This window comes from Gossypium arboreum, chromosome 1 (genome assembly GCF_025698485.1).
Source record: "Gossypium arboreum isolate Shixiya-1 chromosome 1, ASM2569848v2, whole genome shotgun sequence".
Lineage (NCBI taxonomy): Eukaryota > Viridiplantae > Streptophyta > Magnoliopsida > Malvales > Malvaceae > Gossypium > Gossypium arboreum.
In genome coordinates, this window is record NC_069070.1 from 77,924,192 (window position 1) to 77,935,530 (window position 11,339).

General features: G+C 33.6%; 1 protein-coding gene across 2 annotated transcripts; it reads right to left on the bottom strand.

Moving 5' to 3' along the window:
* Nucleotides 1-1,220: 1,220 nt before the first annotated feature.
* On the bottom strand, nt 1,221-8,790 carry LOC108479893 (protein ASPARTIC PROTEASE IN GUARD CELL 1-like). 2 transcript variants are annotated; one of them, XR_008283617.1, is made up of 13 exons: nt 8,370-8,790; nt 8,164-8,284; nt 7,395-7,822; nt 7,140-7,296; nt 6,146-6,228; nt 5,959-6,055; nt 5,697-5,766; nt 5,272-5,478; nt 3,513-3,637; nt 2,783-2,884; nt 2,577-2,674; nt 1,617-1,902; nt 1,221-1,411 (listed from the first exon to the last, which is right to left on the bottom strand). XR_008283617.1 is itself a non-coding variant. In XM_053029185.1 (12 exons), the coding sequence occupies exons 1-12, from the start codon at nt 8,615-8,617 to the stop codon at nt 1,731-1,733; spliced, it is 1,908 nt and encodes a 635-aa protein (XP_052885145.1). In that variant the 5' UTR covers nt 8,618-8,789; the 3' UTR covers nt 1,221-1,730. The 2 variants fall into 2 exon arrangements, 1 of the variants encoding a protein (XP_052885145.1); XM_053029185.1 differs by having other exon boundaries at nt 1,221-1,902; nt 8,370-8,789.
* Between the last annotated feature and the right edge of the window lie 2,549 nt (nt 8,791-11,339).

The window sequence follows — 11,339 nt, forward strand, 5'->3', positions numbered from 1 at the left end:
CACTTTGGATAACTTTAAAGACTAATCGAAACCTAATTTTAGGTGTCCTTTCTATTTCCACGATTCCCAAAATTTGGTAATTTCCTTCAGTTCTAATGCTAAGCTGAGCAGCTTGGAACCAAAGCTTTTCACAATGTTGGCCTTTTCAAACTCACCCATTTTATATAACTGTGTGGAAGGTCATCCGTCTAGCTTTATCGTGCATGTTTTGGTGGGGTTCAAGGTTTATATTTGATGCCGGAATTACGTTCTAAGATCATTGGAATTACGTAGGAATTTCAAAAATGAAAAATGATGCAGGTGGATTAGGACTAATATGATCATACAATCTCAACATATGCATACATTGAACCTTTTATTCCACTCATTAACTCTGCTATGGCAGCTGTTTGACGATTGCCGCCCATTTCTCAGAGCAATCCAACCACATCCCTATTTCACCGATTCAATGTTTCTGATCCAAATTAAAGTTCAGGTCACATATTCAATGCGCATAAATTTTTTAAAGAAATGCAGAATGAATACTAGTTTAATTAGTATTGTTCTTGTTGCAGATGTTTTTAGATTACACGTTCAAGTAGCTTTTGTATGTAATGTTCCCTCGAATGACTATAGTTAATTAGAGAATTTGAGGGATTAAGAAATGTATAAACAAGTTATTAATAAATTTTACATAGAATTGACCCTTTTGAATATTATATAATTAAAATACAAAAAACAATAATGTAATACAAATATAGGAACCTGTTAAAATATTTCTAAATATAATATATTTTAAACGAAATTATATATAAAAGATATGAGACAAAAACTTAACAAATCCAACACTCATTGGGTAATGTCTCGTAGCGATGGAATCCCACTAGGTGGATCACTTAACCTGGCATAGTTCATATGATGGCGAAGTACAGAAGGGTGGCCATTATAACTATGATGGGCACCGAATTCATGGAAAGTGATACCACTCATTCTTTTTTAATTCTTCTCTCTCTTCCGACAACCCCTAAAAGGTAGATTGTGAAAGGAAGAAAATAAATTGGGGGAAATATTTAAGGTGTTCTCACTGTCAGTTTAGACAAATCACTAGATTTATCTTTTGACCATTTTCCCTACATTATAAAGTTCATGAAGAAACGAGAAGCACTCAAGCGTTAGTACCCTGCCCTGCCCTTATTAATTATACGGACAAGAAGAGTCATGTAAATGGAGTTCGTCTGCTATTTGACACTAAAGCCTTAAAAGGTTTCTATTAAGCTATATATATGTGCGTATTGTCCTTCAAATATGTATACATGTATACAAATAAACATATCCATATCCGAAGTCAAGATAACATAAGATCCTCACCTTGCACTCAAGCAGCAGCTGAGGAAGCATGAGCGATGATAAAAACTGCAAAGTTTCCAGCATTCTGAAGGGAATAGTAATGGATCTTGTATTACTTGATGTGAGATATTGACATACATCACGGTGAAAAGAATACATGTATGCATGTATGTATGTATGGTCATCTTGTCAAATCATCTATTCGCTATATTTGGTTGCTTTTTTTTTTTTTTTTTAAGAATACCGGAAGATAACAAATATTTTACAACAGAGGTTAAATATTTCATCACCTCGTATCCATCTGTGGGTGGAATGCACAACCATCCTCCTCTCAATTCCAAAATCATGTACTCTATGCAAGATGTAGTAGTATACAAGACAACTATGCAGCAAATGTTTCTGCTTTAAGTTTGAAGTGGCTGAAGCTCTTGCTCCGGAGTAGGAGATGCAACAGGCTCATAAGCAGTGACTGACTGTCGTCTGTGTCGAATAACCAACCATATCCCGATAGCTGACAAACTAAGAGTTATTATACATCCAAGTACCACAGCCAGAAGGTGATGTAGCCACCAAGACCTGTGAAGCTCCAGTAAGAACCGAATGTTATTTCTGAAGCTATACCAGTTCAAGAAGATGGAAACGAAATAATATATATAGTCAAAGAAACAATGTACAACAACAAAGAAAAGGGAAAGTTCAGGCTGTGTACTTCTTTAAAACCATACGGAATTACAGATTCCTAGTTCTTATGTAATTACATTTTGACCCAGGTTGTGTAACTTCTTAACCCAAATGAACACAATTCTTCAGACCCTATTCTATGACCCATGTGCTACACACCCATCTGAGTTTAGGTAAAGAAGACTCAAACTGGAACCTTAACCAAGAGCAAAAGGAACCCTAACTTGTACACAGGTAATAGATACTACTGCAAAGATCATGGTCTACTACAATGGTTTAAACCAAGGGGTCCATAGCTGCATCGTGCACCCCTCACAACCCTCCTAATTATTGCATCCTGGGATGCAAAAAGAGTGCTAAATGATAGCCTCTCCCCAGTAGAACCATCCCAATACAACTGTAATGCCAAACCCATTTTGGTATCCTAGTCCTACCCTTCAACTGTGACCTAACTTCATGGTCACAAATGCTCCAAAGATTCGTTCATCACAATAAAATAGTAGCGAATCCAGTCCTCACTGGTAAGCATAAAAGAAATGATAAAAGTGGAACAGAGAAAGAAAACATACGACTTCCTTTGAGGTTCAGCATTCCATTCAACCAACTTATAATTTCCAAATCTCTCAGGAAACTGCAAACGGTGATCCCTTAAGCGCAGAATGATGCCCTGCAAATATTAAAGGAAAACAAAGGCTTCAGATTAATGCTATGGTAAATAGATAGGAAAAAATGAGGTTGAACTTGGCAAATATTCGTATCTCAGGAGTGGTAATACCAATGCAGTGGAATTAGAAATATAACTAGCTGATGAAGTGGGAAAAATGCCCCATCTAACAAGGTAATCATTCCCCTTGGAAGTGACATTCAGCAGGCGAACCTGAAAATCAAATCAATCACATAAATAGGAGAACAAGATAAAAGCTAATTGACAATTGTCAAACACAGCAATATACAGAGGCACTACTAACATTGATGTATAGACCAAAATTTCTAAAACACATTATGGGAGGTTATTTTTGGGCTAAGGCTAATTGCATAGGGTGGGTCACCATATGCCCACTCACCAGCATCCACAAGAAAACCAAACATAATCATAGGGCAAGCAAGATTAATTCCAAATTTTAAGTTAAATACTAGAGATGTCCATGGCCAGACTGTTAGGCTCAAGGTGAGTTTTATACATAAAATCTAGAGCTCTGGCCAGAAAGAAATCTTTGTCTAGGCTCAGATGGTCTTTATAACAGGCCTAACTTCTTTGTCTAAACCCAGCCCAACCAAATTTTGGGTGGGCTAGAAGGCTACCTGATAGGTGAATACATCTACTTAAATCTGCATGTTACATGTTTTGACAAAACAATAAAATTTCAAATGATTCAATATATATGACACCATGTCTTGGAATATGATTTAGAATGCATTGCACTGATAACTTGATATTTCTCCTCAAATCTAATTCCGACAAGGCCTAAAAAGACTTGGTTAAAGTCAAGGCACTGCAGCTGCACCTGTGAATTGTCGACTTCCAGTTCCTTGGAAATTAATTGTCCAAGCTCCTTGAAGTTGAGCTTCAATTTGGAGTCGTTTGTGCTAATTGACATATCAAATGTTATAAATCCGATATGAAATGAACCTGGTTATCATGTTTGGGAGACAATATCATCAGAGGAAATATACAGTTTACAAGATCAATTTGTACAAGTGCTTGCATCACTAATTCTAAAACTACTAAGCTTATGTCAAATAACAAACAAGCATTACATGATGCAAACACTATAATTCTAAAGCAATCAACAAGCCATTCTGCTAGAACAAAATGATGATCATAGTCTAAAAAAAATATAACAGAAAATATGTGATTTGAAATTAGGCCATCTCAATTATAATAAGCTTTAAATGCCTGCACATTAGTTGTATCTGATTAGACTCAGATTATATACAACAAATATATATTTTGGATATAAGGTTTCCCCTTTGATACACTCACAATAGAGATTTTTAACACACTAAAAGTGGGGTTAAAAGGCTGCCACATTCTCCTTTTTAATTTTATTTTGGCTATATCTTAAGCTTAAGGGGTTATATCATCCTTCTAACCTTATTTTGGAGTCTTAAAACTAGGGATGGCAGAATAACCTGATTCTAGGGAGATCCAACTTGATCCTACCCTATAAGGGCAGGTTTTTTTTTTAATCGGATTTGAGGGCAGAGAGGTATTCCAATCAAATTTTTGGGGTTCATTTGGAGGTAGGTTTCAAACAAACCCACACTGCCCCGCTTCAAAAAAAAAAAAAGACCAAAATACCCCTCTTTTAATTTTGTAACTAATTTTATTTTTATATTTTAGTTAGATATTTTTAATTTTGTATGAATTTTTAGTTAGTATTGTAATTATTAATATAATATAAAAATTATTTAATATTTCATGGCAGGTTTGGTGGGATTTGGGATTTTTTTTTCTTTTTTTAGGGTTTGGTTCGGGTATTTAAAGTTTTAAATAAAATTGGATTCGGGGCAGGATTGGGGAGGAGGGATGTACAAAAATCAGGTTGGGGTTGGGGCAAGCAAAAAACCGCCCTGCCCCTTCCCATTACCATCCCTACTAAATACTCCATTTGAACTTGGAAGTTTATTAAGTAATCTCATATACAATAATATCCTTGGGGTTGCATGTATGTTATTTATCAGGAATTATAAGCCATTTTAATCTACAAGACACTTAGATGCTTATTAGGACAACAATCTAACTTCATGGGTGATACCATCTTTCTACGAATAACAAATTTTATCAAAACTACAAAGTAGATGAGTTATCAGCCTCCTTAGAAATGGAAACTTAATTTTCAAAAACTTAAATATCATGAAAAGAAAAAGTTACTAAAATTAAAAGAAAGAGAACTCCAGATTCAACTATCACCAAGGTGACTAGAAAAAGCAGGTGGGTCTGATTAGCATTTCAAGTTGACAAACTTCTTGGAAGTCTATTGTAACTATGGTGTAGTTATACCAACCATATCCTTCTTTTATGTTTCTAATTTCCATCAATGTTCAGCACCACCAGAAGCTTCAAGCCAAGTACAGCATCTCTGTTTATATTTGTAACTTTTATCTGCCTTAATTTTTTTATTAATGAGAAAAAAACTACAAATCTATATATAAGAAAGTCCTTAAATTGTGATCACGATATATCAATTCACAGAACTGTGCAAGGGAAGAAACCAAGGAACACAGGAAACATTGCAGGAATGCAAGTAATATGCCATGCACCTGGAAGAACATTTGCTGGCGATCCACTTCGGGCAGATGCAGGAGGAATTTCTAGGTTAGTATCATTGCTTTGGGAGACTGAAGGAGCTGGTGCAGGTGCACCAGATATCTTCACCCTCCTCCATAGTTCAGAACAATTAGTTTTCAAAAAGCCTATCCTGTCATTATCCCGATCATATGTAACTAAGGTGTTCCGAACAACAATTCCTGCCAAACAATAAAAAGTTGGGGTTTATTACCACAGTCATGCAAACAAACAGGATATATTGAGTTGAACAAGCGTAAGGTCCAGACAGGCCCATGTATACCACAAGAACTTGAGGCTTTTCAAAACTATATGATATCCTATGCGATGGACATGAATACAGAGTTGCACATATGTAGAGGGAAAGAGGGCTTTGTGTTTCGTGAATTAAGTAACATACCTCCTAAAAGAGTAGTTGACTCTGTATTAGCAAAAATTCCCAAGCAATATGCACCAATGAGCTTTGTGTGCTACAAAGCATGCCATTAAGAGACAGAAACAGAAAAGATGTGTGTAAGATAGTAGTTTGAGAAGCTAGTACAGAAAATAGATGATGCAAGAATGTCTTATAACCATTTAAATTAGCTTTTCCACCAACACGGGACCCATTTTGGTCTCCAAGTTAAAATAATAATAATAACAATAAAATTCATAATAATTACCCGGAACAGGTAGTTTTCAGGGGACAGTAATAACTTATTTCCATTGTTAAATACCATCTCAACCTCTGGGAAACTTTTTGATAGTTGGGAAACATCCCTGTATTACATTTCAAGAAAAATAGTTATGATGGATGGAAGACTAGAAATTCCAGCATTTCATATAAAATGAAAAAGTTATTGGCAACACCTTCCAGCACCAGAAAAACATATATCATCATAATTAGGGTCAGGACCACGGACCCTTTTGAGAGAATGAACTTCCCTTAGGATCTGCATTAACATAGCCAAATAATCATGAAGAACAGGTCTGAACATTACCATGCAGGTGTGCAAATGCTGATTTCTATGTTAATGAAGGTTAAACCTAAGGAACTTAAAACAGCTACAAGTAAGCTCAGATAAGATTTTGAGTTGTAGCAAGTACAAAACAGATTAATCATCGTTGCTGCCATAATTTTCAAGATGGAGGCAACTGACCAAGCACGGTTCATGGAATGCTAAATCCCAAATGGCTAGACCACAATCAATCCGCAACAATCATAGAACACGTTAATTTTATTCAAGGCTTCCACAATAACTTAACAAATGCAAATAACTGTGAGTCAATTAACAATTTACTAGTACTTTATTTCTCCTTGAAAAAGTGCCATGACCATTTTTCCAATAATAATTATAAAAATGGATCATATGTGTTTAAGGATAGTAATATGCAGAATAGACATGCTTCAAAATTCTGAAGTGAACAGGACCTGAAAATGACAAGTTCCAGAAGTTGGACAATCATGCAGATCGTACCAACTTGTAAGTAGCATCCCCAAGTGCTAGGAAAGTAAAAAGCAGTTGTCATAAGGAATGGCTAGTTTATATCACTGTAACCCAGACATCTAGTTTATATGACATTGTAACCGAGATATATTAATATGAATCTGCACTCACTTCTCCACAGATTGCTTGTCATATATTCATAAATGATAAAATGAGTAATCATCCATCTATTAGGGAACATGTAAATGCAACAAAACCCCATGCTTTTAAACCTCCAAGCAAAACCAAAAACTTCTTCTAAGCCTCAGACACTAATTCTGGCTACCACAAAGAAATACTAATCATAGAATAGAAATGAGAACTTGACTAGCAAACAAACTCAATTTATCACGAAGCTCAAAGCTATTAGATCTTACAGCATCCCTAAATGCAACAAAAGCATCTTTTTGGAAGTAAGCATATGTGGTGCCACTGTCCAAAACTGTTCCATGCCTTCCATCAAAGACCCCAGTAGGTAGCTTCAATCGCTTACCAGCAACATGCATTTCCTTAAGCTCAATGTTATAGTAAGGGCTGTAGACATTCAAAAACTACAGTGAATGCGTAACAAGAACCAGATAAATTCCTAGGAAAAATGCATTAACAAATACAATACTGTAAAAGAAGGATACCTGCGGAAAGGGTCTGAATGGGAGAACACCATTTCAGGGGGAGGAGTGATTTTTCCAAGAACCATTGCACCTCCGCCAACATCCATCCCACCATAACACAAAGAAAATGAATCACCAATAACACTCTTATCAACAAGCTGATCCACAATACTAAGCTGGCCCCGACCCAAACCCATTATACCATCAGCCCGTTGGCTGTAAAGGTCACCTGTTTCCCTATTTTCACACCCAAAAACAGCACGCTGTGGCACAAGTTCACTTTCATTCCCAAAAGAAACAATATCCTCCCCAAGCACACCACTGCTGGAACTCATCTCAGCATACCGTCTATCATAAGTGCATTGCTTTTGCTCATCATCACAATTACAACTCGGATTGCATTTTACAGGTTGATAAGTGCTAGACAAATCTGGTTGGAACCTTGGATCCTGGATTGCAACAAGAGATCAATATTACCATAAAATCACCAGTTCCCCAAATTAATCTCTCTAACAGATCTGTAAATCAAGCAATTACACAAAGATTCTAAAAAAAGCAGCAAAGCGTAACTCACTTCACTTTCTCATTCGAACGATAAAAATTGAAGACTCAAAATTCTCAATTTAACTTAATTAAAATTCTACTAAACTAATAATTCGCTAGTTTCAAATTGATCAAGTTAATAATCTCAATCTCAATTCAAACAAAGGCATCAAATTTCAAACTTGATTAATTATAATTAAGAACTAGGAAAGTTGAAGTGCACGAACTTGATAAGACAGAACCGAACCTGATGCTTGCCGCAATGCGCACAACTGGAGCAAGGAACGTAAGTTACAGTACTTCCGGTGTCGACGATAAGAGCAAATTCCTGAGGTGGCGTTCCAATCCACAACCGAGTAGTATAATAACTGGAAATTCAGAAAAAAAAAACTCAATATTCGAAAAATCAAAAAGAGGAAAAAAAAAACTAAACATTTTTTATAGGAGAGAGACCCGTTGGATAGGAGATCATCATAAAGTCTCATGCGAGCGTTTGGAGTGGAAGAAGAGAATCCCGATTGCTGCAGATGACGGCGGATATTGTCCAAGTGGCGCTGCTGGGAATGATTACGTGAGGTCAGTTGCAGAGGAAGGAGCATCGGCCGCGGATGATGATCTTTTGCGTCGACGGTGAAGAAATTGAAGCAGATCAGGGCACAAACAATAATGGACGAAGTTAGGTGAAGCAAAGTTCGAGCCATGGCGCGTTACTTTGGCTACAGATTGCGGTCAACGACGACAGACCACTGCAGACAAAGCACCCGATAGATTACAGTCCCTTTAGGAATGAAAATTGGTTCTTTTATTAGAGTTAGCAATGGGCGGGGCGGACCGGTTACTTTTTTACCCGCCCCGATATTCTTCCGTCTTATCCCTCTATTTGCAACATAAACCCAATCACATGTAAGTATAATTAAAATTTAACTTCAATTTTTTTAACTAATACATATTAAAAACTATATTTTTAAATTTAAATAAATAAATTAAATACTCTTCTAATACAAAATATTTAATAAACCTAATTAGAATAAATAATAAATATTTAATACATTTATAATCACAAAAAATAAATTAAGTATTATTATAAAACATTTTACAATTCATAAATCAACAACCATCATTTAAAAATTTTACTATAAGAGTTTATTATTTTTAAATTAACATTATATATAATATTTTAATAGAATAATGATAAATTTAGCATTAAAAGTTACATTTTTTGTCAATTTAATCCTTATTTTTGAGTTAAATTTAGTTATTAATATTTCAAAACAATTAAATTACTTTTTGTAACAAAATGCTAAGTAAAACATTAATTTTTAATGACATTGGCATGACAACCCACATAACAATTTATATGTAATGACACGACACTATTTTATCTTCTATGTCATATTAATAAGCAATTTAAAATTATAAAAAATATTCAAAAATAAAAATAAATTCAAAATTATAAAACGCTCAAAAAATTAGTATAATATATATAAATTGTCATGTAGAGAGCTATATTTAAAAAAGATAACGTTTTAGTTATTATTTTTGAAAAGTTGATGCACAAATTTAACTTATTTAAAAATGTTGATAGTCAAATTTAACTTAGAAAAAAAGAGCCAAATTGATAAAATATGTAAACATTAATGACTAAACTTGTCATTGTACCTATTTTAAATAATAAAATTTTTGCTGTTTTAAATAATAATTTTTTTCTTTAAAAATTTTAAGGAACATATCATCACTGTTATTTGATTTTTGAACATATTGTCACAAATAATAATTAATTCAAGATTATTTTAAATATTGAAATTTTTATTCTTAACTTATATGGATCATAATAGAAATTATAAAAATTAAATATTTATATTATTTTGTTTTTACTTTCTTAAACATAGTATTTCTAAAGGTTAACATATGTTGTTAGCCCTATATTTTGATAAAATTTGAGATTTAGTCCTTATACTTTAAAAGTAAGAGAATTCAATCATACTATTTTTTTTAATTTAATAATCCTAATCTAATCATGATTGTCGTTTGTAGTTTCAATTAAAATTTGTCAATGTAACATGTTAACTTTTGTCAATCATATGTCGCGTCTTATGCGAGCAACTTAACAAATATGTCAAATTGACAATTTTTATTGAAAATACTTATAATACTTACAATTTTAATGATTGGATTGAGATTTTAAATCAAGAAAATATGAGTTAATTTTAACGTTTTAAGTTAAGGACTAAATATCAAATTTTGTCAAAATATGAGGACTAATAGCATATTTTAACCATTTCTAAAATGTTACAAATTTTGTACAATTTTTTAAAAATTAATATATTTTAATTGATATTGTTAGGCCATCGAGATCTATAAAAATAGAACCTACTTGAAAATATGAGATCAAGAGAAAGTGACAAGTAAGGTTGTATCTAGAGATCGGTAATAATTTTATTTCTTAAACAAAAACAAATAAAGTGAATAAAAGAGAGGTTTTATAAAATAAAAATAAATTCAAATTAAAAACTAAAAGAAAGAATACAATAATTAAAAGTTTTAGGAAAATCAATGATAAAAGGCTATAGCCAAATGTAAAATCTCCATTTGATTTATAGATTCAACCATCAACGCAAGGATGTCTACAGTGCCTTTAGTTCTAGTTGCTGACTCAGCGCCAAATAACTAATCTCTCCTTACTTGTTGAATAACCAAGAGACAACTCGTTTGAAATTACTTCCTTAACCAATAAATAATTTTGTAGCTCAGCGTCCAAGATTTAACTTACTAGCAGCATTAAGAACGAGAGTGGTCTAATTTTAACCAACAAACTCACCTCAACGAAATTTATTTAAGTTAGATCACACATTCACACCATATAATCATAAACTATGACAAACAATTTATGCAATTCGCCACTAGTATTAGAATGAATTAAATAATTACAAATTTAATTATTTTAACTGATAAGGAAACCCTTCTAAGCTATTAATATTGACCAAGTATTTAACAAACCTCAACAATTGTAATTATAAAAGAAGATGCATGAATAGTAAAAAAAAAAGAAAAAGAAAAAATCCATTGTGGACAAATACTCCAAGTACCACATGTAAGTTTATGTTCGAGGCCATGAATTTAACTTCGATCCTGATGTCTATAATAACTTTCTTCAGCATCCTGATATAAGAGGAAAATGCACCAAGAAGCTTGACAAGATAGCCAATGAAATAACTAGTGGTGTGGCTACTTGTTGGCTTGAAAATGACATTATTTCATCGACTAAAGTGACTATGAAGTACATTGTGTTACAAAAGGTTGTTGTAATAAATTGGATCTCCTTAAAGCACAAATCTCCTGTTAAATGGAGTTAGGAAGGCTACTTTATAAGATTGGGAAAAAGGGTCTGTAACACCCCGAACCCGAGCCCGTTGCCGGTGTCAG

Coding starts and splice junctions, on each gene's coding strand:
- LOC108479893 (XM_053029185.1), bottom strand. CDS start 8,617: ATGGCTCGAACTTTGCTTCACCTAACTTCGTCCATTATTGTTTGTGCC. Junction 7,823..8,163: donor CGCATTGCGGCAAGCATCAG/GTTCGGTTCTGT, acceptor GTTGCAATCCAG/GATCCAAGGTTCCAACCAGA. Junction 6,056..6,145: donor TGTTTTTCTGGTGCTGGAAG/GTGTTGCCAATA, acceptor AATGTAATACAG/GGATGTTTCCCAACTATCAA.